Genomic DNA, 26,124 nt, shown 5'->3' on the forward strand with positions numbered 1-26,124 from the left:
CAAACTCCGTCCAACAGCTTGGCGTCAAGAGAATTTCCCTGGCTAGAGAGAAAGCACATTGCTCTTCTAAAGAATTTCCAGAGAAGGAGATTTCTGCAGCCTCATTTGGTATCCTGGTCCATGTCTAACAACTGTCAACTCAGAGCTCTGAGGCAGCAAACAAATATTTGGGGAAGGGATTGGGCATTTCTTTGTTCTTTACTGTGGGAATGAGCTTGGTATTGCATGTGTTTTAAATCAGCATGTTCTGATATTGGGTAGAGAGGTGCCGTTCCCCAGAAACTCTCTAAATAGAGAAGTGCACACTTATTTTATTTTATCCTTGGTTCTATTTGGAGTCAGGGTCAAAGCCTGGGGCTTCAGGGACAGAATCCTGCTTGCAGAAGGAGACTATGTGACTGGTACAGGACTCTTTTAAGTATAAATTTGAATGTCTTTGTCTACTTGAGGTATGCATGGGTGTTTGTAATTCCTAGTTCCTTTGGGCTCCCTCATTTCCTGGGACTTGCATAATTCACTCACTTAGTCAGCCTTTCCCTAGAAAATATAATCAAGCCCCTACCATTGTCACAGTATGTGTTATTCTGAGTATTTGGGAAATAAGAGAGTAAAGTTTCTTTTTTGAAACCTTGCTCATATAAAGATTACATTTCTATACCAAAAGATTAGGCAGGATGATCAGGAGTACCAGACAAGGAGAAGGTGGTTTCTAAGAAAGGGAAATTTAAGAGAAATAGGTGAAGTAATGCATGAAGACAAATGTGAGAGCTGGCCTTGCGAAAATCTGGGGAATCTGGCAAGAATGATCCTGGCAGACATATAGCCAATGCAAAGGCACCAAGGGGAGAAACAGCAATAAGAAACATACAGTTTATGTAACATACATTTTTCCTAAATGTTCCCTGGAGGCAGAATCTTGTTAAACCTACTATAGCAACTTCTTATGGGAATAAATCCAGTCCTAGACTATTACCTACATAGCTTCCTAGATTAGGTTCAGTGTTGTTCCTCGATGGTTAAGCAAGAAAATGGAAGCTCTACACTTCTGCTTATTTCAGTAGCACCAATATTCTTCTAAGAATGAAGAAGATATGAAATCCCATTTTCTTTGTTTATGCTATCACCAAGTCCCATGAGACCTTCCTTCCCCAAGCCTCTTAGCCCCTGCCTTGTTTATCACTCTGCCAACAATGTGATCAAGATAGTCTAGGTGGAGAGAGATTGTTCAGGCTAAGGAAGGACTACAAAAGTCTCCGGGTTTGGCACTACAGGTGGAGGATACAGCTGCAACAGAAAGCTGGGGAAAGCATCACTAGATGAACTAGGCACCACCATGTGATTCCCAGACTGGGCAAGGCCCTGAAGGCCATGTTATAGCTCCAATGAGTAATGTGATGTTACTGAAGGGCAGGAAGCAGAGAGTGACATGATCAAGACATGCAAGACTAAGATCACTCCAGAGTTATATATAATTCCAGCACTACAGAGGTTGAGCTGGAAGACTGAATGTAACAGGACAGCCCAAACCACATAACCAGTTCCAGAACAGCTTGGTTTACACTGTGAAACTCTTTCCCCAGAAACAAAAACAAAAAAGAAAGAAAAAAAAGAAAGAAAGAAAAAGAACAGGGAAAGGGAGGAGAGGGAGAAGGAAAAGGATACTTGTTCTTGATATAGAAGTGTGGATCAGAAGAAAACACAAGGATATAAGTTGGGATGTTTAAGTTATGTAGGCAAAAGATGAAGGCCCATTTCTAGAAATAGATCACACAGATTTGACCTATTTGGATCCTTAGCTTATCATCTGAATGATCTTAGAAATCCCTAACAATATGACCCTCAGTTCTGACTTCTCACCTATCAAACATGAATGAAGCCCCCTTCCTTGTAAAGACAATCAAATGGTTATTAATGTGTTTTGCAAACTATAATAACGGTTCTATGATGTAGGAGATTTACGTTACTGTTCAACCCCATCTGGGTTACCCTCTCTTCTGGAACTTTTTCCTAACAACGATATGCTTCACCAGTGGGCTTCTTATTTTATCTCAGAAACTCAGTCTCCTTCAGAATCGACTCATTTCTGCTATCATGGCCACCATAAGAAATGTTATGGTCATTTCTCAAAAGTGTTAGGATATTTTCTATTCATTAACCCTTCTAGTCATCACAATCCTAGGCAGGGAGTTCCAATCTTATTTCACAGGTAAGAAATATTAAGTAACTTGTCCCAGGTTACAAACTGAAGTGTTGTAAGTGGCATGTCAACCTTGATGTCTGGCTCTGGGATGCATGCTATCTTCCCTGCTCCTTCTCTAAACATGTCCCCGTGCTTCCCCCGCCCCCATTCCCCTTACCCTAGCAATGGCATTACAAGCATTGTGGCTTCTGGCACATGGCCACCTCTCCATACTCCATGGGAGCAAACTGGCCTGAGATTGAGGAGCTTTATGCAGGTTTCCTATATCAAGACAGCATTTCAGAGGACAAGTGTCCACAGCACTTACGGGGCTCTAAGGACTCAAACTGATGAACACTGGCCACACTGAGAGATGATTAAAAGTCTACCATTAAACCAAACTGAGCTTACAGGAGATCTTTTTTAAAGTAGCTTTTCACCAAGGGAATATATATTTTTTTTCTTGACAATTTCCTTAATGGCCAGAAAGGCTATATGTTAGAAGAACAAAGGAGACCCAAGGGCAAAAGAGAAGATCTTCACCAAGACAGGAGCAGGGGGGAGGAGAGTAAGGAAAAATTAAACAGGCAGCAGAGAGATGTGCCCCTCTTTTATTCCCGCATAATGTACAAGCCTTGCCCACCCCACCTCCTTCTCCAGGGGGCATTAAGAGCAGCCCAGAGCTCATGAAAATTTAAACACACTGATCGATAGGGACAGAATGGTGAACTGTCCATCTGCAAATTACCAAGTCCCTCATGAATATTTAAGGAACTAAACTAGAAATAAGGAGAAGAAGGAATTCAGGACTTTAGTTTTCCCTGGTGGGGCGGGGAAGGGATAATAAAAAAGATAAAAGGATACCAGTCCTTTCTGAGCACCAGCATCTAAAGTCGAACCAACAAGTGAAATGAAATATGAACAAGAGCTATCTATCATCATTCCTTTCCCCAAGCCAGCAGGCAAAATCAAGTCCAAGGCCACTCAAAGTAAGCTTCTACCACTGCACACTAGAAATGCTCCAATTAGACCCAGATTTCTCACTTTTTCAGAACCTTCCACATGTTTATGACCTATGCCTTTGTGTATGCTGTTCCCTCTTGCCCAAAACATGTTTCCTTCATTTGTCTACCTGGGAGGCAAGGGAGTCAGAAAGAACGCTGTTTTGGAGTCAAATCGCTTAGATTCTGGTCCTGCCCCTGCTGTTACTAGTGGCAAGAACTTTTTGTTCTTCATTTCCTCTTGAATAAAACAGGGGTAGGAAGAGTGCTACATTTTAGGGCTATTGGGAGACTCTGGTTGTACAATGTATGCTGACACATTTTACCTACAGTAAAGGCACATTAGTATTAGCTATGATTATCAGGGACTCCTTCCACATTTTGTCATATCTCAAGATTCTGCAGCGTCTATCCCTGAGCCTCAAGGTTAGATCCATCCATAGTTACCTGGCTCATGGCACTTAGCAGATTTCAGCAGTTTGTCAATCCCCATCCCAGTAGGCTCCAGACATATAGCAAAGCTGTATGTTTCTCAGCTCTGTATAACAAGTGATTCTAGAACAGTGCCTGGAACCAGATGGACACACAACAAACACTGAGCAGGCAGGAAAGTCATAGGGGGAACACACACAGGTATGCCCATACCTTTGTGACAATACAGCATGCAGCCCAGATGTCTTCAGAGGACTGCTCGTGGTGGTTGAACTGAGGCTCCCACTTCTTAATTGACTGGTCTGCAAAAGCCACAATAACCCCTCTCTGATCCACCAGAGCTGCACGGACGCTTCCTGTTCCAACATCAATACCCACATAGTAGCTGTTCAACTCCTGTTCTCCACCAGACATTGTGGTTGTTTAGCTGTCATGAACCAGTACAGAACCCAGGTGATGGCCAGTAGACCTGCAAAGACAGTCACAAAACACTCTGTAAGTGGAAATAAAATGAAGCATAGCTACTTAACCATGGACATTTATCACTTATTTATCCAATGTAGTTTTTTTGTTGTTGTTTCTAGGTTTGGATAATATAAGGACTTCTGCTTACTAGCAGGTGCTCTTTGATTTAAGCCACCTTCACAGCCCTCTTAGCTATAGTTAGTTATTTCTTTTAATAAACTCTCATTTGGTGGTTTTCTTTTTGTTTTTTGTTTTTCACTCCAGCCAACCTGGACCAAGATCATCCTGTTTGTTTCTTGTATAGCTAGGATAACAGGTACACACCACCACATATAGCTTTATACTAAATGACTTAGCATCTTGTTAATTTTTTGCACAGACTGGTTGGGAGCCTCAATGTACCCCATAGTAACCTCCTGAGCAGCTAAAATTATAAACATGAGCTACCATACTGGGCTCCAACAAAACTTTTTACAGATGATGTGCACAGTCGCAGCCTCAGACATGACATTCTCATTCCTGGAAGAGAGTCAGAGAGTAAGCATGCAACTGTACATTTAAGCAAAATTGTGGTAAGTGCACATAGAGGTGGAAGAGGATTTAGAGCCTAGAGAAAATAGAGATGAATCTGTTCTCAAGGAATTTGAATTCCCACAACAGTAGCTATGGTCCTGAAAAGACATCTTAACTTTCCAGTCAGTCATTAACCACTGGGTATCTACTCTATACCAAGTAGTGGTAAAGAAAAAGGTCTCAACTCCTTACTAAGACTCTAGAAAGTGAGTCTATTTAAATCTCTATTGTCCCAACAATCAAGGTGAGACATCAAGAAGATGGTAACTTTTTGATCCATGCTAGGTCCCACTGATAAACAGCAAATATACATTATTATACCTGAGGCCAACGACTGATGAGCACACAGAACCACGGGAAGAAAATGAACTGACCCAGCCTCATTCACAGGCTGCCTGAGCGAAGGCCCCACGTCTGTTCATGCAATCCTACATCTCCTCTCTCCTTTCTTTCACAGAAGCTGGCAGTATCACTTTGGAAGAGGCAGATACATCACACTCACCAGGTGAGTAGGAAGTGGAAGGATCCCCAGGGGAGGCAGGATCAGAAATCTGTTAGATAATTTGTTTTCCTTATAGACCCCTAGCCAGTCACAAGGAAATCTGACCAGAGAACACTCAGGCATTCCTTTGCCCTCATGGGTGCTCAAAGCCCCTTTGGTCAAATTAGCACATATGACATAGAAATCTCACAGAGGACTTTTTTTTTTTTTCCTACCAGAGAAAGAGCAACCCAGAGAGAACAACACTAGTACACATGCTGCAACTCCCCGGTGAGCTTGGGGCAGACCTGGAGCAATCCAAGTACCCAGAGTCCGATTTCAGCCTATCAGCTCCTCGTACCATTCTGCTTCAGGAAGATAATGTTTCCTTGGCCAGATCACACACAGGGGTCCTAAAACAAGTCAGCCAGCAGATGTGTAGTTACTGCTTCCTGGATATCCATTCCAACAAGAACAAAGGAGAGAGAGAGGAGAGGGGAGAGGAGAGGAGGGGAGGGAAGGGGAGGGGAGGCGAGGAAAAGATATAAAGAACAAAAGAGAGAGAGAAAGGAAAGAAGGAGGGAGGGAGGGAGGGAGGGAGGGAGGGAAGGAAGGAAGGAAGGAAGGAAGGAAGGAAGGAAGGAAGGAAGGAAGGAAGGAAGGAAGGAAGGAAGGAAGGAAGGAAGGGTGAAAGAGAGAAAGGGAAAGGTTATTTAAAGTAATTTCTTCTAACTGAAGTCTTTCCTTTAATTTCCTTCCTTAAAATCTGTTATCCTTCCAAGCCATGTGTTAGACAATCTCAGCATATGCATTGTAAGGTAGTCACATAAACCTAGATGGGACAGCCTGCAATACCCCAGGCCATATGTCATTCCCACTGTCCTAGAGGTACTATGTCATTGACCCAGTATCACTATGTGGCAATTCACTCTACCTAATAGTGAACTGCTGCCTTCTCGTCTCTGTATGCCTTATCCATCCAACAGAAAATATTTCTTGATTTTCTTACAACCATATATTTTTTAAACTCTGTGGTACTCATTTTTTTCCACACTAAACTATGAAAGTAATTCTTAGAAGCCATGGAATTTTGCAATTGATTGGTAGCATCTTTCATCTTTATGGTATATGAGGCAATAGTACATCTCACAATCAGCCATGACTGAGACCCAAAGAAATGAAGATTGGGTCAGGCACTAGGTCCCCAGCTGGGGACACAGTGGCAGACAAAACTGGGAGGATGCATTGGCTCAGAGCTTTCTCCGTTTCTTTACCACAGAAGAGGAGGAAGACTGACCCAATTTAGCTGTTCTTCCTTCCCTCCAACCACACACACTCATCTTCTTGCCTCACTTGGGATTCTCTTCACTTCTCACTGTCGGCTATGAAAACTCGAAAACTCGGGAAGCCCATCCTTGATACTGCCCCTCGCAAGCCAAGATCTCTGTCCTGTAGTACATTTTAACAAGACTACAGATGCTTAGAGAGCAACAAGGAGATAAATAGGAAACAAAGAATCTACACAACTCTTTTGCTTACACAGACCTAGTCACTCACTAGCAAGGATTCTCTCCACTCCTATCAACAGCAAGAAGAGCGATTCTCCACGGGGGGTGACTCAGATCCGCATAGCAGGCGTCCTCACTTTTAATACTGTCTTCCTTTGCAGGAAATATATTTTTTTTTACTACCCACACATCCTGATTCCTCACAGGTGAAGTCTAAAGAAGCAGATCTCCATCATCTAGCTGGCTTGTTCCAGTTCAAGGTCTGGATCTTAGAGAGTGCCTACTTGATCTCCCACCTCATACACAGAGTGCAGCAGTGTTACTATTACCCAGTTTCACCCCAGCTGCTGCCCAGGTGCTAGCAGGATGCCCAGTGCATGGCACAGCACATAGAAGAAACTCAACAAGTCCACTGTGACTCAGTGAATAATGACTTGTATATCTTTAGAACCTACACATGGGAAAATCATAAAAGTTACCAAGGTTTATCACATATCTGGTGTTCTGCTAAGCAGCCTGCTTAAAAACACTTCTAATTCTCACCACAATACTCCAAAACAGTAACAATTACCAATTCCATTTTGCTGGTGAGCAAACTGAGTCCCAGACATATAAAATACTCCGAAGGTTCCTATAACTAATAAGTGATACAGCTGAAAGCACACTGTTCCCACTCACCTCAAAGCCCCTAAACCTTTCTGGATATATTCCCATTCCTGAATGCTGATTGGCTAGGAGCTCTGCTGGGGCCCTGGCTTAGGGTGCTGAGGCTAGATAACTCAGAATCCAGGCTGCCTTCTTCAGAGACTGATCTTCCAGAAAGCAAGTGAACCATCATTTCCATAACATAGTATTAAGATCTTCTAGGAAATTCTCTCTGGGAACCAAGGAGTCAGATCTCCTGGCATCATCTACCCAAACACCCTAGTTTTTTTTGTTTTTTTTTCCTTTTAATCTTTAAGTAGTTGTACAAAGGAGTTGACATTCAACAAAATCATCAGTGTTATTCCCTTATATCTTTCTCCCACATCCCTCTCAAACAAATCCTTCCTTTAATTTTCTAAATTTTTCTTTCTTTCTTTCCTTTTTTCAATTACATTTTATTGTCAGGGTGATATAAAGAGAGGTTACAGTTACATTCATCAGATAGTGGGTACATTACTTCTTGAACATTTTGATACCCTTTCCCATGTTTTTCTCCCAGTTTCCCTCCCCCCACACCCTCCCAATCATCTTCTTTTTCCTCTTTATTTGTTTACTTAGTTCATATTTTCCTAAGAGGTCCTAATAGAGATTAGGTAGCTTAGGTTGGACATATTCCCCCATTATTGTACTGTTAAGTAATATCTAAAGTTGTTTCCATGCCTGGAACTGGAAAAGAACCAAGTGAAAGCTCTTGAGTAGCTAGCTTCCAGGCAACCTGACTCAGGCCAGATGGCACAAAAGGTCAGCAGAGATTCTCTGCCATAGAAGTCACTTGCTCCTCCTCCTCTGTGCCCTTTGTTCTAGGGCACAACACTGTCTATGGGGCTATGTCCTGGTCTCCAAACCACATAGAACTGATGCCTCTGAACCACAAAAAAACTGAGCTAATTGCAAACCTGAAATTATTATTCCTTTTCAAGTTTACTTATTTGTATTCAGGATCTTCATTGTGTAAATCATTTCCATGCATGTGTTCAATCCAAACAGGTTGTGAAACCTGAAAATATCTCAGATACAGAGGTGGGAGCAATTTGCCCAAAGTCATGCAAACAGTAAACTTCAGTCCTGGGATATGAACTCCAGTCTCCAGTGCCAAATTCAGAGTTCCTTCCCTAACACCAAGCTAAGACTCAAGTTAGCTAAGCTAACTTCTGCAACATCACTATAAAAAAAAAAAATGCAGAAACAACACAGTGAGGTATCCAGGGAAAAAAAAGCCCCATTTCCTCGTCAAGGAAATTAAGGATACCCAGAAGATGAAGCTGATTATGACCACATGGCATGAGGCAGAGGGACTGGAATTCCAGGCTATGTTAGTGCAGCTCCAAAGCCTGCTTATGAATGGTGAGTTAAAACTTTAGTTCCATTTCTTTTATTTTCTTCTTTTTCTAAGCAAAGATGAATACTCTAAAAAGAAAAACAGCTGTTAGGGGTGTGGGGAGGGTAGTCAGGCTGAGAGAAATAAGAGCATGGGCTGTGGATAGCCAAGAGAAAGAAAAATACTGGAGAGAAATTCAAGCTGTGCTGCACACGATTGCTGAGCCATGTCTAACTTCTGAGTCTACAAAGTCTGAGTCTCAGAGGGCCCAAAAGGCCTCCTTCCAATTCCCCAGCATGGGCTGCTCTGACTTTTAGCCTCTATTTATGATCAAAAGGCTGCTTCGTATGATAAATATTTATATGGTTCATTAAATAACGGCCTGTATAAATATTATTAAAAATGTGCCACAGGAAACCACAGACTTTGCAGCTGATTGTTTTATAAATGTGCAAGCTGCTCAAATGCCCTGTGAGGAAAGGAAGGGGGACCTGGAAATCAAGGCTGTTCTATTTCAATGATCTAAAGAAGGGGATAAATGCTACAAATACTCTGATTATACATATATATATATACATACATATATATATATATATGAGAATTGTGATGTTTCTGTTTTCCATTTCTTTCCCCCTAAATAACCTCGTAGAAGAGGCAGCATTCCCAAGCCCCCAGCCCACTGGCATAGATGAGCTTGCCTTACCTTTGATTCTATTTCTTAAAGAGCTACCCCTTCAGGATTGATTTGGCTGCTGACTGAGACTACAGAACATATCCCAGGAATCAGTGCAGGCTTTTAATCACCTCTCTCAACTTTGATCTCTGGACTCTGCTTGGAGTTCATGTCCTCAAGCCTCACACAAATTATTTATTATCTGGTTATATTGCAATCAGGAATTTGGTTAAGATTGGTTAGATGAAGCTAAGCACTGAGTAAACTTCAGCCTCTTTAACAGCAAGGACAAAATAATCTTCTTTTTTATGAGCCTTACATTGCATAAGAAAGTAAGACTTAAAAGCTGGTTCTCTCTTTGGTCACCCAGCAATGCAAATGCTCTTCCTAGCAAACACTTTCCCTCTTTAAAGTGACAGTGTTTCCTACACTGTCCAACGCCCGCTCCCCCCCCCCCACACCGCCCCTCCTCCCAGTTCCAGTGTTGCATCTCAGGGAAGACTTTTTTTTTCTTAAGTTCTCAAATTGCCAACACAAACTCAAGAGAGATCCAAACATTTCATAGGTTCCCCACATTTGTAGAATTTGTAGCAAGTACACAAGCCATCTTTTATCCAGACTTAACTGCGGCCTGGCACTATGAGCATACTTCCAATGAGGTATGGCGTTAACAGCCCAGTTTGTAGCATCAAAGGAAAAGAAGGCAACCAGCAAGCACGACCATCCCCTGGAAGCCATGGAGAAGCTAGGCCTAACCTTTCCCCCATTGCCTAGGCCAGTTCCTAGACAGCTAAAATACTCTTTCATCCATCACTGATGTCCAACACTCATGTCTAACAAAGGACCTGGTCCACTGCAGAGAGGGGAATGGGAAGACCAAGAATGGGAGGGAGAAAGCTGGGGGAGTACCCAGATAAGATACAAGAACTTCTCGATTTGAGGGAGTTAGAGCAAAGGGAGGGACAACAGCAAAAATAAAAATGACCAACAAATAATAGCCACAAGATACTTTCTCCTAAAGTCTCTACAGAGGAGCAAGAAATGAAAATACCCATCCTCAAAGACTCAGATGAAAATCTAAATATCAAATCAAAAACAAAAGCAAAGCATACACCAGCAAAAACCCTGGCTCTACTCTTGGGCCATTGCCTCACATCTGGAGTCACTCAGCTGGAAAGACCTCAAGATTCTGAATCCCAAGGATTCACAAAGCAGGGCATGCAGTTCCTCACGAAACCCCAGTCACCAAAGAATATGAGGAAATACCGACACATGTATTGTCTCTCAGCCCGGGTGCTCTCAAAGAAGCAATAACCAGGAGTCTAACAGTCACCCCACTAACAGGTGCTTTCCTGCCAAGTGAGCACATGGCTGCACCTGTCTTAGCCACTGCTCTATTCCCAGTGCACACACAGAATAGATTCGGTACCTAGAGCACAGGAAGGAACTGAGGAATGAATAAACCAAGAGTCCCAGTGACTCCACCTGGGAAAAAGGAAAGCAATTCTCCCTGAAAAATAAATCTTTCAGACCTATGTGGTAGGGAGTGAGGTGTGAGAGTTCCTGGACTAGACCAGGAATCAGGAAACCTGATACTTGTCCCAGATGCATCTACTATGGACTAACGTTTGGCAAGCCCCTCCACTGATGTTTCTCTTTCCAAGCATAAAGTGAAATTCACAAATTGTGCACAACTTACTCCAAGGAGTTACTGTGATGATTAAAGGAAGCAATGGACAGATGGGATTTTCAAACGCAAATGTCTTTTATAAATAAAAGGAATCAAAAATACTGGGTGGTATGGCAGAACTGATGTAAACAGTACAGTATCGCCAGATACTACAGCCAGTGTGGTCCTTGGACTCACCTGTGCTTCCACCATGAAACCACCTCTTGAAATATCAGTCTCTGCATCTGTAGAGTAGATAATCTAAAAGAATAATTTCTACAAAACATGACACTGAAAACATATGTCCTTTGATTTTAAAAACTGGCCGGGCCTATGTTGCTATGGTCTGAATGTCTGTGTCTCCCCCAAATTCATTTGTTGATGGTATTAAAAAAATGTAGAGCCTTTGCATGGGAATTCAGTCATGAGGTCAGGGTCTCTAAGAATGGAACTAGCATTCTCATCCTAGAGGTTGCGGGGCTGAGCATTGTAGCTCACGTCTGTAATCCCAACTACTCTAGATCACAATTCAAGGCTAGCCCAGGCAAAAAGTTAGTGAGACCCCCATCTCAACCTATATACACAGCATTAGTCATTCATGCCTGTGATTTCACCTACACAGGAAGCCTAAAAGCTGCCCCCAGGCAAAAAGCAAGAGAACCTATCTGAAAAATAGCTGAAGTCAAAAGAAGATGGGATATAGAAGATTTGTCTAGCAAATGTGAGGACCTGAGTTTAAACCCTAGGAAGGGCAGGAAGGGCAGAGGTAGGGGGAGATGAGGGGGAAGGAAAAGAAAGATAAAAAGAAAGGGAGGGATGGAGTAATGGGAGGAAAAAAGAACTACATTTATAAACACAACCACTGTGCATGATTTCTCCTATTTATGCATTGAATTGCTTAAAAAAATATTCTGCTGATGGTCACAAAATCCTTAGAGGGAAGTGGTCATATTCAAATCCAGGATTGTCTTAGCCAGAGATATACTCTTGCTACCATACTTGAGAAGATTAAGGTGTTTTTTTTTAATTTAGGTATTTTAGTTTAAAAATTGGATTAGATACTCCCAGTATATTGCAATTTGTCTCTTATTCTGAAAAAAATGTGTTTTAGTTAATGTAATACATTTATTAATGTAAATTTTTCTCATGTAAATTTTTCTCTTAGCAGTAAATCGGTATTAGAAATTATATTCATACATCAGATTATTTAAATTCAAACATGGCTTTCCTATCTTTTGCTCATGTCATCTTTTTTTATTTTTTATTGTTGGGATAATGTATACAGGGGTTACAGTTACATTTGCCAGATAGTAGGTACATTACTTCTCACACATTGATACCCCTACTCATGTTTTTGTCCCCATTTCCTTCCCCCCACAATCATCTTGTTTTCCCCCTTCCCTTTCCTATTTGAAATAAATAAATATACATACGTATATACAATATACCAGACAAGGAAGTAAGATACAGTAACCATATGAGATTAACCATAAGAGCAACAAAAGAGAAGAGAAATAACATAATACATTAAGAACAACAATCACACAAGATAAAGCTCTTGTTTCTATATCCTAGAGTTCCCTTCATTTAAGGACTAAGATTTTTTTTTTTCTTGTGTGGGTCATGCCTGGGCACTGTCTCTGAGCTTTTCAGCTTAAGGCTACTGCCCTGCCCCTGGGCCTGGATGTTGTCCCTGAGCACTTCAGCTCAAGGCTACAAACCTACACTTGAGCAAAGCCCCACTTCCCATTTTCTAGAGGTTAATTGGAGATAAGAGCCTCCAGTCCTTTTGTACTTGAGCTGGCTTTGAACCCTGATCCTCAGATCTCAGCCTCCTGGGTAGCCAGGATTACAAGTGAGAGCCACCATGCCCTGCAAGGACTAAGATTTTTATACTAATCATGCTACTCAGCCTAGGCATACCTGGAATGGGCTCTGATTAATACTGTACCTTATGGTACAATAAACCCCATTTGTTTATCTACAGACAAGCACAATACAGTAAGGATGTGGAAATATAGGGACTACTGGGTGGGGAATAATTAACAATTTTTGAAAGAAAATTGTTGCTGGACACCAGTGGCTTACATATAGAATCCTAGTGACTCAAGAGGCTGAGATCTAAGAGTCAAGGTTCAAAGCCAGCCAGGGTAGACATCCCCAACACTCTCCAATTAACCAGCAAAATGCAGAGGTAAAGGTATGACTCAAATGTAGAGTCCCAGATGTGAGGGGTGAGGGAGGTAAGTGGGAACAAAAAGATCCATTTGTATACTGGCACAGAAAATAAAGTGTAAGATCTCTCTTCTTCTAGAGAGTTCTAGAAGCACTGCAAACAAGCCTTCTGGATGGCTTTGTGATGGATGTACCATGCTTCTTTACAGGGCAATCTCCCTCCCTGATGGAGGAAGGAAGAAGGAAAGGGAGTCCTATGCATCATCTCACCCCAAATGGCCAGTTTACCTTTTCCAAACACAACTGATACCTAAAGTCACTAAAGGTACAAGTTTGGGTTTCATGATCACTGTGCTAGAATCTAGAAGCAGAAAAACCTAAGACCAAGCACAAAGAGGCAATCATTTCAATTCTAAATGCAAAGCTGCTTTATTTTAGGCACTGATAAGCCATTACAAAGTTATATCCACAACAGGGGAAATTATATATACACTTAGTGACTTCTTTTCACATGTACTCCTCTGTCTAGAGCATGAGTTCTGAATAATTTCAATATATATCTAAGTTTCTCCTTCACCGTGGTTGATTTGCTAAGATAACTAACTATAAAGTAATTTTCTACAGAGCTAATTGGACTTTTAATGTAATACAAATGTCATTTTGGCTGAGATCCACAGCTTTTCCGAGAAAGCCACTCAAATTAAGTCAACAGAAGATCCTACTAACCTTAATGAATGTTGTCAGATGTAGGCCCAGGTAAAGCTGAAGCAGGATGGATGAAGGGAAAATAGGGAGTGGTCAGCTTAGAGCATATACAGGAGATAGTCCTATATCTACTTCCCTTAAGATTAAGAGACCAAAGCTGTTTAGGGGAAATGAAGCAGGATAACTCAAGGAAACTGAGGCCTGGCAAAGGCAACTCACAAAAATGGTATTTAGAAACATAGAAGTGCCCTCTTTTTTTTTTTTTTCAAAGAAAGACAAGAGAATGCATTACATCCTGAGGGGTGTTTTCCTCAGCCCAAGGATTAATATTTGTCTGACAGGATGTATGCTTTCCTGAGAAAATTGCTTCCTCCAAAATGCATATACCAGGGCATCTCCTTATCTCAAGGATAAGGATATGTTTTTATAGCAGAATGCATTCTTACCTAGAAATACAAAAAGTAACATCAAGTGTGATTAGAGCAAAGATAAACTACTTATCTTTACATAACCTTGAAGCCAGACCCTTTGCCTTTACCTTATAAATACCCCAACAGCCCAAGGAGGTAGGTGTGTGTGTGTGTGTGTGTGTGTGTGTGTGTGTGTGTGTGTGTGTGTGTGTGTGTGTGTGTGTGTGTGTGTCTGTGTCTGTGTCTGTGTCTCTATATCCCTATGAGAGCATCCACACTCTGTTAGAGTGTGCCCCTGCCCTTCTGTATACTTGTCTCCTCTTGTCTGTATGCCTGCTTGCCTATTTGTTTACTTAATAAAGCTCCACCAAGTTTTCTTAATCATGACTGGTCCAGAAATTCTTATTCTGAGATAGAAGTAAAGATGCCTACGTGAAAAGTTCCTAACTTTAAAGGGTAACTTCACTAAACCTCAGCTGCATCAGGTGACAAAGCTACAAATGCATTCTCAACAATATACAAAACAGTGCAAATGTAGAGACTAGCCAAATTCTTGAGACAACTCTTGTATTTACCTGTTTGTAAAACATACCCAGGTATCACCAAGGCTCAATGTGAAAGGCCTAAGGAATGAGTTAACTGGGGACCAAATACTGGGGACAGTCTGCCATCCCACAAATATGTCACTGTCAAAATTATCGTAGAAAGAGAAACAGAGTAAATACATATAAAAGTTGAAGTTGTGAGATAATAATATCTACTTTATATAAGAGTATAAACAAGCATTGCATATAAGCAAGTAACTCATGAATCATTTTGAGAATAATTTAACAATACCTAACAATATTTTTTTGTATTCGTACTTTTTTCCTTTTATTTTGTTTGCCAGTTCTGGGGTTTGAACTGGGACTGGGTGCTATCCCCGAGTCTCTTTTGTACTCAAGGCTAGCACTCCACCATATGAGGCACAATGCCACTTCTAGCCTTTTCTTAGTTCTTTGGAATAAGAGTCTGCTGGGGTTGCCTTCAAACCATGATCCTTGTATCTCAGCCTCCTTAGTAACTAGGATTACAGGCCCACGCCAATGGTACATGGCTCTAACAATATTTTTAATATACTTTCAATGTAACAGGTTATCTACTAAGAACTGGTGCATGGATCACCATAAAGGTGATCCAAAAATACCTGCTACAGCATCTTTTATAAATGTAGGAATACAACTACAGAAACTATAAAAACAAATTAGATAGCTATTAGAAGCAGACTTTCCAAGTTAATAACCAGCTGCCCTTACAAAGAACAAGGCATCAAGGAAGCATGGGAATCATTCATAATTAACTAAAATAATACAAAGTTTTTAGATGGCACCTGTTTCTATGAGTTTTTCAAAAGGATAAAGCCTCCCAGAAACACCCTAACCCCAGGTGTAGTCTCAGAAGAATGGAGAAAATAAGGCATCCAGGAAATGGGGTAGAAATGCAAATTCTTAGGGTTCAGTCTGGCTCTCCTGCTCAGCAAATGGTGCTTTCAAAAGCTCTTTAGATAATCCTGAAAGATGTAAAGTTTGGGAGCCATTGAATTATACAAAAATATTTGAGAGCTACTTTACCAAATAAAGATCTAACTAGTAAGACTTCTGGAAAAAATACACAAAACTCTATTACTGGAATGACACTTAAGGAAAAGAAATGGATTGGAAGGTTGGAGAACAGTTAATTCCATTGGTCTATGCTTCTGACTTTACAAAATGAACAACTACTACTACAAGAAATTCTTCCCTGTTTAGAGCTCAGCTGAGTTTTGCCCTCTTATCTACTTTTCCTCCACAGAATCATTCAAACAGCCTTTAAACTTCTCAGGCAGACTGTATACCTTGAGCTGTATTAAGATGATGCTTGTAACCTGAAGCTTCTTTGCTCCATGTTATGCATTTTTCAGTCCCTATAACCGCTCCCTGTGATAGGTTCTTTTTTTTTCTCTAAAATAAAACGAATCAGAGAATGAGTGAAATACTTAATAAATTTAACTAGAATGCTCATCAGTCAAGCTGACCTAGGATACATGGCTACTGCATAGTAGGCCTTCTCTTTCTCTCTATCTCACCAAAGGCCCTTGGACAGAAACATCTAATGGAATGAATCAATGTCCTGGCCACTCTCCCCCCACACTGAACCCTAATACCAATAAAAATGTGCTCTTGGAGGACAAAGAGCAAGGAAGCCTGAGTGTCTTCTCCAACTGTCACTGACAGGGATCTTTCCTCAAAAGGTCACTATAAAGTAGTGTTTCATTTTACATTCACATGGGTTCAATTTTTTCTTAAACATCCTCACCTTGTGAGCCAACGTTCATCTCAAGCCAATACGCTTATTCTGAGTATCTATTATGTGCCAGGCATTGGTCCTAGAGACATCTCAGATGGCCTTGCAGAGTTACTGCCTGCCTGCAGCACTCATACATAGGAAATGAAGGCCAGTGAAAAGCCAATGAGCCAGAGAGTCATCACCAAGGCACAAGACATCCCAATAGTAACCCTACTGTAAATCTTTTTTTTTTTTGGTCTGATAGTGGGGCTTGACATGGGACTTGGGTGCTGTCCCTGAGCTTTTCCACTCAAGGCCACGGCACCACTTCTGGTTTCCTGGTGATGAAGTGGAGATAAGAGTCTCATAGCCTTTCATGCTCTGGCTGGCTTCAAACTATGATCCTCAGATCTCAGAAGCTACGATTACACATGTGAGCCAACAGTACCAGCTCCTGTTATAAATCTTATTCAAAGCTGCCACATAATTCTATAATCACAGAATGTGGTAAACTAGACATGGTCTCAGCTCAATCATTCTTGAATCAGCAATTGATTCCTTTTTTAATCTGTCTCCCAGAGCCAGTTAGCAGAACCCAAGTGACTTAGCTCACTACATTTTCTGCAACTGATTTGGTTCCAAATCCAGATGACCAAGGACAGGCAAAATGATTATCCTCTCCTAAATGATTTCTGCTTCTTCCTCCCAGTGCTCCATGAAGCCAGACCACATCATCATCATCTTTATGTACCTTCCGTGTGAACTCTGCACCCAGGGTCATTTATGTTAATCAGAACTCCCTAATAATTTCAAATGCTTAAAATGACTACATGCATCCCCAGCAGAAAACATGCCGGGTCAGGGTAGGAAATACAATTTCCCTTGGAACATCAAACCTAATGCTCCTCACACTGTGTGTGTGTGTGTGTGTGTGTGTGTGTGTGTGTGTGTGTGTGTGTGTGTGTGTGTGTGTGTGTGTGTGTTTTCTGCCCCTATCTCAGTGTCTCCACTTTCCTCTATGACACGATAGCAAACAGTCTAGCAACTGTCACTGATTCCATGTTCCAGTAATGCTCAGGTTTCCCTACTCCTCCATTGTAAACATGTTCTCTATCTTTACTATGTTGTGTTCTAGGGTATAGATATGAATCTCTAAAGCTCCCTAACCTTCTCTGTGGGCTTTAGACTCGAGAGCCCTTGTCCAAGGCTCCAAAAAAGGAAGAGAATAAAATCGGTCCCCAACCTGAGGAGTTGCCTGAACCTAGCTACATCTCTTGATCCAAAGTTAACAAAACAGCCTTCTCTGCATGATTTCTCTTTGTAGAATCTGCTAACCATTCTTTCCCTTGTCCTGTTAGGTCTAGGGATATAACAGTCCTACTGTTACTTGTCCCAGATAATTCATGTTACCCTTGCCTTCTGAAGAGTTCCTCTGCTGAAAATTATTTTAATTTGAAAATACCTTATGCTTCCTTATACTTATCTTACAGGCCTGATATGACTTTTATTAAAAAAAAAGATGCCTGTTATTATTGGTATGTAGATAACATCCTCATTCCCTCAAACAGTTCCTTTGTATATTTTCTTTAAAAATTACTAATGAAAGCCTCTACTTCCAGCCAAAGTAGAGTAACAACCAAAACTGTCTTTCCTCATCAATGATTTAAGAAACAGAGAACACAGTGTGGAAATAAATGTGCCTCAGGTATCCGATATCAGGCTATGATGATTGCAGGAAAAAAATTAAAAAAAAAAAAAAAACAACCCTGAGGTAAATACAACAATTGTTCTACCAGAAGGCTTACATATTCAGATCATGCCACAGTAAAGGAACATAGGCCAAGCCAAGCAGTTTTCCTTCAGGAGGGAGTCAGAGCAGGAAAGGTATGTGTAAGGTCTGCAGAAAGGAAACTCCACACAGTTCAGGAGAAGAGGGTTTATTGTGTGAGTAAAGAACAGACCTCCTGCCTCCCAAGATGGAGGCAGGAGAAGCAAGAGCACTTAAGGTGGGAAGAAAGAGATTGTATGGGGAAGAGGTGTGGCCACAGCAGAAGTGGATGGGATCTCAGAGGATGGGGAAATACCTCAGACTGGGACACCTCCCACTGCCCCCAGGCATGCCAGTGGCCAGGGTTACAGGTGCTGGGTGTGGATTTCCAGGGTGCAGGGGGAGAAAGCCAAGGGAAGAAGTCATTTCTCTCAGGCAGACCTAACAATATGGAGAAGAGAATGGCTAGAATCTTGGGGCAGAGTGTAAGAGAAGCAAGATTTCCAGAGAACTCTTCAGTAATTTCAGGTGATAAATAATCATTATAACATATGTGGAAACTGAGGCAGAAGCACAGTCAGTGTGCTTCAAAGAAAGCTAGGAACAGCCCTTTTCCTATCAGCATGGTAGCAAACCTTACACCTCATGAGAGCACAGAGGACTCACCTCAATAGTGACGAGAATGAACCCAAGATTAATACTTTTCAAGGGCACCTAAAAAAGCAAAAAGAAAAACACAAAAAGATTAAGTTGTTTACAAATAATATATGTAGGCCATAGTACAAATCTCAGGCATATATACAAAAATACAAAGAAAGGAAGAAGAAATAATAATAAACCAACAAGGTAAAAATGCACAACGTCTGCTCTCAAAAAGTGCTTAGCATGCAAAGCAGCAAGAGAAAAACCATCCAAAATGAGAAATGACAAACCTGATAGAACTGGAAGAGAGGAAAAAACAATGACAAACCTGATAGAACTGGAAGAGAGGAAAAAACAGCTACCATACTATATTTCTGAACCCAAAAGTTCATAGTTGAAATGGGTATGGTAGTGCACACCTATAGTACCATCATACTGAGTGGAGGGAGGAAGATCTAGACTTACTTTGAGGTCAACTTGGACAATACACACATAGCAAGATCCAAATGAATCCAAGCCACACGGACAGACGACATCACATTTGCACTCACAGACACACACACAGAGAAGACCTCACATCCATATCCACAAACACACACACACACACACACACAGTACACACACACAGTACAAGTTCAGATACATAAATCTCAAGCTTCAAAACTTGAAATTCTAAAATAAGGAATGGCATTAAAAAAATGTAATGACCCTTAAAGTAATATAATAGGTAATAGGAAGTATGAAAATATAATAGAGAAAAAAAATATTTTAATATGGGAATAGAGCACTGTGAGCTTTGGAACAACATCAGAAGGCCTAACAGTTGCAAATGGAAGTCACAGAAGCAAAGGACAAAAAAAAAAAAAGAGCCAAAAGAAATATTGGAAGAATAGCCAAAATCATCTAAATTTGAAGGGAATTATGAAACATTGTTTTAAAATCTCAATGAATCTGAAGCACAAAACATAATAAGCAAACACAACCAAGAAACATCATAATAAGCTTTCTCAAAGCCATTAAAAAAAAAGAAGTACAGGCAGGTTAAGGGAAAACAGACATTACATACAAGGAAAAAAAGGTAAGAATGACAACTTTCTCATCGAAATATTGCAAGCAAGAAGACAATAGAACATGGTGCTTGAAGTATTAAAAAAAAAAGAAGCTTTCCATCTAAATTCTTTACCTCATGGAGAAAAAATTGCTCAAAAGTAAAGGTAAAATAAAAATTTTTTCAGACATCATACAAAAAGAGGGGAAAAAATCACCATCAGCAGAACTACGCTACAGGAGGCAAGGAGAAAAATGACATTGTAAAGAAATCTGGACAGGTTAACAAGCCTAGGAGTAATTATATAAGTAAATCTAACATTTTTTTTAAAATATTTTTCTTAAATTTCTTAAAATAATAATTGACTGATTTAAGCTAATTTAATATCCATGAATTTAAAATTTAAACATGTGTAGAAGGAGAATATCAGATACACAAAAGCTAAGAGAAAAGAATGAGAAATGTACTCTGATACATATGTTATATACATAGTCATACAGGATCATTGACTCTTTTAAGTTAAATATGAGTGCTTTAAACTCTAAAGTAATTCCAAAAAGAGAACAGGTTGAATAAGAGGAATAGGGAATAAAATACAGATGGAAAAAACGGAAGAACAATACCAAGGTAATGATCTGAAATCAACAATTGTATTAAGTAAAACAGTCTAAACATCCCCAGTTACCACATCAGAGGTTTTCTGGATTATCAGAGCTTTTTTATTAGCCTAATTAAATGTTGTGAAAAAGAAACCACTAGAAGAAGGTACCAGTAACTAATAACTTATTATAATCTTAGTTACTCAGAAGTCTGAGATTAGAGGATCATAGTTCAAAGCCATTCTGGACAGAAAAATCTACATTCCATCTCTACTCAGCAAAATGCCTCGCTGGATATAAAGTTCAAGTGGTAGAGTATCAGCCAAGAGCAAGAAAACTAAAAGAGTACAAAGCCCTGACTTCAAACACCAATATTAGTAAAGAAAGGAAGCAATGAAGAAGAAAATGAAGGAAGGTGGGAAGGCAGAAAGAAGGGAGGGGAAAAAGGAGAAGGGAAGAGAAAATGGAGGGAGACAAATAAGGAGCAAGAGAAAAACAGAAGGAAGACAGAAAAAAAGGAGGAAAGGAACAATATAAAGTCTCTACCTATGGATAATTAAATGTAAAGAGAACACATTTTCAAGTCAAAAAGATACACAATAAATGAATGGATTAAGAAAAAGACTCAACTACATATACCCTGTAAGAGATTTATTTTACCTTTATGAAAGATATGTGTTGAAAGTAAAAAGAGAAAAAAAAGACATTTCATAAAGATGGGGGTAAAAATGAGTAGGAGTAGCTATGCTTAATCATGACAAAACAGACTTTAAGTCAAAACAGTAATAAGAGACAGGGGGGTATTTCATAATGATAAAGAAGTGAATTCAAGAGGATATAGCAGTTCCAACTATAAATATACCAAACAGTAGAGCACCTAGATATTTAAGCAAATATGAACAGATGTGAAGAAATGTACAGAAAAATAAGGAATTACTTGAATTTGAAGTACAGTTAGATGAAAGGAACCTAACAGAGCTGTATTTTGAACACTCTCCCCACAGGCACACAAGACGTTCTCTAAATTTGTTCATATCTTAATACACAAAACAAGTATTAACAAATTTAAGAAAACTGAAATCATTATCAGGTAAAGTCCACAAATATGTTGAAATTACACATATAAGGGAAATGAGGGAAATCAAGAAACACCTTCATATTCAAATGGAAACAACATTGAAAACCTTACAGTAGGTAATAAAAGCAGTTTATGAGAGAAATTTATAGCAATAAATGCCTACATATTAAAAAAAAAACTGGCCAAAGGCTTGTCTGGAAAGTGCAAGTCCCTGAGTTCAAACCCCCGGGGTGGAGGGGAGGGGGAAACAAGGAAATACATACACATGAGTTCATCCTAATAGAGGGGGTGAAACTGTTCAAAATATACTGTGTGCATCTATGGAATTATCATAATTAAATTTCTTGGCATTATTAATAATGTAAGGTAACAAAAGACGATCAAATGTGTAACCACCTTGTATTGTAAGAATGGTACACCATATGGAAACCAGTAAATGTGATATCACATTAACATCTCAGTATATTCAGCAAATGCATAAGGCAAAATTCCCTTATTTTCATGATAAAAACATCAACAAATGAGAAATAGAAGGAATGTACCTCAAATTAATAAGGGCCAAATAGATAGTCATATAGCCCTGTAATCAATGCTGAACAACTGGACAAACTTTTACCCAAGATGACATAATAAATACCCAACTGGAAAAAGGAGAGGTGCTTACCACAACTAGTCAACAGAGAAATGCAATTTTTCAATGAGATACTACCTCAGGGTTATTATAAGTGTCAAAGAACAATCAGCATTGGTGTGGAGAAAATAGGAACCTATATACACTGCTGGAGAGAAGATAATCCATACAGCATTTAAGGAAACCACTATGAAGTTTTCTGAAAAAGAAACCAAACAAATATAACTATCATATGATCTAGCAATCTTACTTCTGGCTATATAGCCAAAACAAACATAATCACAAGCTTGTTGAGGTATCTAAATGCTCATGGTTACTGTAGTATCATTCACAATAGCCAAAAAAAAAAAAAAAAAAAAAACCTAATATACACAGGTGGATGAACAGGGGGAAATGTGGTACCTACATAAAAATAGACTACTACTTAGGTTTCAAAATGAATTATCAACCATGCTCAACAACATGGATAAACCTAGAGGACATTTTGCTAATAAAGGAGGCCAAAGACAGAATATCAAACACAGCCCTCCACATCCGTGATTCAGCCAGTCACAAAGCGAAAATATTAGGAGGAAATATGCACCTATACTGAATAGTCTTTTGTTATTTCCTGAAGAATAGAATATGATAACCATTTACCTATGCTTTACATTGTACAGGTATTATAAGTAATATAGATATGATTTAAAGCATAGAGGAAACAGGGGACAGGAAGGATAATAGAAGGATGAGATAATTAGGGCCGGGAGTTTGGCCTAGTGGTAGAGTGCTTGCCTAGCATGCACCAGGGTTCAATTCCTCGGTACCACATACATAGGGTAAAAAAAGCTGGAAGTAGTGCTGTGACGCAAATGGTAGAGCTTTAGCCTTGTGAAAGTCCAAGGACAGTGCTGAGTTCAAGGCCCAGGGCTAGCAAAAAAAAAAAAAAAAAAGAAAAGAAAAAGAAAAAGAAAAAGAAATGAAAAGAAAAGAAAAAAGGAATGGATAATTAGGAATGTGAAGATATAACAATGAAAATCTTTCCCCAGTGTAACTAATATAAGTCAAGGTGTGAAAATACACAGAAAGATATGCATGGGATAGGAGCAAATACTATACCACTTTATGTAAGAGACTTGAACAGGGTAAGTTTGGGTATCTGCAGTGACTAGAACTAATCTCCCATACTCAGGGACAACAGACATGCCTGTTAGTCCTTCTATATAAAACCTAAAATGTCCATCTCATTGAGACAGAACATGGCTGTGGTTACAAGGAACTGACTGTAGGAGGTACAAGATATCAGGCAAAGAATACTAAGTTTCAATTACAAGATGAATAATTTTTGACACCCATGTTCAAGACTGGCAATAAAAGTAATCATAATTCATGGTGAATTTGAAATTTGCTAAGAGAGTAGAGCTAAAGCGTTTTCATCACAAAAGAAAATGAATAATTGTGCGATGAAGGCCATGTGAAGTCCTTTGATGGCAGTAAATATTTCAGAATGAATACATACATAAACTCCTGGTGTGTACAATTTGAAAGTATCATTTTTATTAGTTGCATTTCACTATAGCTGGGCCAGGAGACAAAACAAATAACCTGAACCGTCCAATGATGGGTCAATCTATTTTCACCTTGAATGGTTTGAGAAGTACCTTAACAGATTCGTGTAAAAAAAAAAAAAAAAAAAAAGCACACATCTTTGTGTGCCAGTTAGGGCATTTCCAGAGATTAACCAAGGGGGAAAAATGAAAAATGAATACTTAAAAGAACAGCAGCATCCCAAAGGTGGAATGAAAGAAGGGAAAGGCAAGAGCTCACTAGTACAGGCATTCTCCCTTCTCTCACTTTCATTTTTTCTTTCTTTTCCTCTCCTTTCTCTCTCTTCTTCTCCCTCTCTTCCTCTTTTCTCTTCTCCCTTTCTCTCCTTTGTTTCTCCCCTTCTCTCTACCCCTCGGTTTCTCTATTGCTCTTTTTCTCCTTCCTTCCGTCTCCCCCCACCCCCGGCCTGCCTGTCACTATGAACCTCTGAAACCATAAGCCAAGATAAATCTGTCTTGTCTCAAGTTGTTTTTCACTGATGTTTGTGTCACAACAGAAAGTCTTACTACCACAAATCTTATATCCATCAAATCAAATGACTTGGTAGTTAACACTCTACTCCCAACAATGAAAACAACTCCAGGCCCAGATGGCTTCACTGGTAAATTCTACTAAACATTTAAGGAAAAAAATAATACCAATTTTACTTTAACTCCTACAGAAAATCAAAGAGGATAATATACTCTCCAGTTCATAATATGAAGCCAGAATTACCTAGCGAATAGAACCTAGAAAATGCAATGAAAGAAAACTATAAGTCAATATCCACCATAAAGCTGCTAAAATCCATTAAATTGCAGCAAATTCAATAATACATTAAAAGGATAATGTGATCTGACCAAATGCAATTTATCTAAAGATAATTATGCATTTAAGATTAAACTAAAAACAATAAAACTTCTTTGGCAAATAGAAGAAAAGCACTTGAGACAAATTAGGCAACAATTTCTTATATACAGTACCAAAAGCATGATCCACTAAAAAAAAACTCATTAAAAAACTGCCTTTCCAAAAATTACAAATATTTAAATTAAAACTCATAGAATGCAGAACTCTGCTTTTTCTTGGGGGAGGGGGGAGAAATCTGAATTTGGAGATCCACACTTGCTAAGCAAGTACAGTTCTACTAGGGTCATGCTCCCAATCCATTGTTAGTTTCAGTTATATAATTATAGAAAGGTACCACCAAGAATGCATCAAAATGGGAGAAAATATTTGACCATTACAAAATAAAGAACTTAAAAGAAGAACACAAAAGGACCTATCCAAAGTTAATAAGAAGAAAATGCCCAGGGTGTTTATTTGATAGTTCTTTATCTAGATCATGATGGTGATTCCAAGTGACCCTGTGCTTTAACAAAACTTCTCAAGGTAGACTTTAAATGCACAGTTAAGCATATTCCTCAACAAAGCTGCTACAAAGCACCCAGTTGAAAATATCCTCTCTTCTCCATGGTATCTTGATTGCTTCTTTATCCCGACTTCAATTAGCAATCCGTCCCTACCCATTCTCATTGTCTAACCATTATCTCACTTGCATGACTACCAATAGTCTCTTCTTCACCATGCAGCCAACTTTCTAACATAAATACCCTGTGCATCTGTGACTGCCTTATAGGTTAATTTTGAACTCCCTCATGAGGATTCACTAGACCTTCAAATGTGGCACTTTCACCTTCCTCAGTCTCTTATCTGAAGATGCCCCTCCTCACCCTTTCCTACCCAGCCTTACAGAAAAAGTATATTGCATTACTGAATGAATGCTTGATAGCAGAGATAAAGATTCTTACCATCTTTACTTCCTAAGGGCATAGCACACGCAGAGTGTGTGCACCTCTTTCATATCACTGACGTTGACTCTAGGTCCCCTTATTACAAAAAGGCAGACAGGTGGGAAGTTAAGTGCCCTCTGTAGTACAGTCTAGTACAATAAATTCCTTGGGGAGGGGAGGAATTTAAAACCTTTCACCTGAGGGTTTAAGGGCAGGACACATTACCTTAAATTATTTAAAAGAAAAAAAAACAACAGATAGCAATTGACTGTGATTTGAACTAAGTTAAGTGTTAGGGAAAGGGAACCTTACTCCAGAAAAACACAAGGCCCACAACAGAAATTAACAGCCTAGAAGAAGGCCAGTTTTCCTAGTACATTTCTCAACTTTGTCTAGACTCT

The 26,124-nt window shown here is 39.6% G+C and overlaps 1 protein-coding gene across 3 annotated transcripts in view; it reads right to left on the reverse strand.

Moving 5' to 3' along the window:
- The window catches only part of Fggy (FGGY carbohydrate kinase domain containing), a 635,483-nt gene that overhangs the window by 336,090 nt on the left and 273,269 nt on the right, over positions 1–26,124 (reverse strand). For 2 of the 3 annotated variants that reach the window (XM_090333735.1, XM_090333733.1), the window contains one exon: positions 3,826–4,081. In XM_090333735.1, the coding sequence (XP_090189861.1) occupies positions 3,826–4,026 (201 nt within the window). In that variant the 5' untranslated portion in view covers positions 4,027–4,081. Of the gene's footprint in view, positions 1–3,825; positions 4,082–9,365; positions 9,441–26,124 lie in introns of those variants that run through there. The other variant, XM_090333734.1, reaches the window with a different exon arrangement.

This window comes from Megascapheus bottae, chromosome 6 (assembly GCF_031878675.1).
Source record: "Megascapheus bottae isolate mThoBot1 chromosome 6, mThoBot2.hap1, whole genome shotgun sequence".
Lineage (NCBI taxonomy): Eukaryota > Metazoa > Chordata > Mammalia > Rodentia > Geomyidae > Megascapheus > Megascapheus bottae.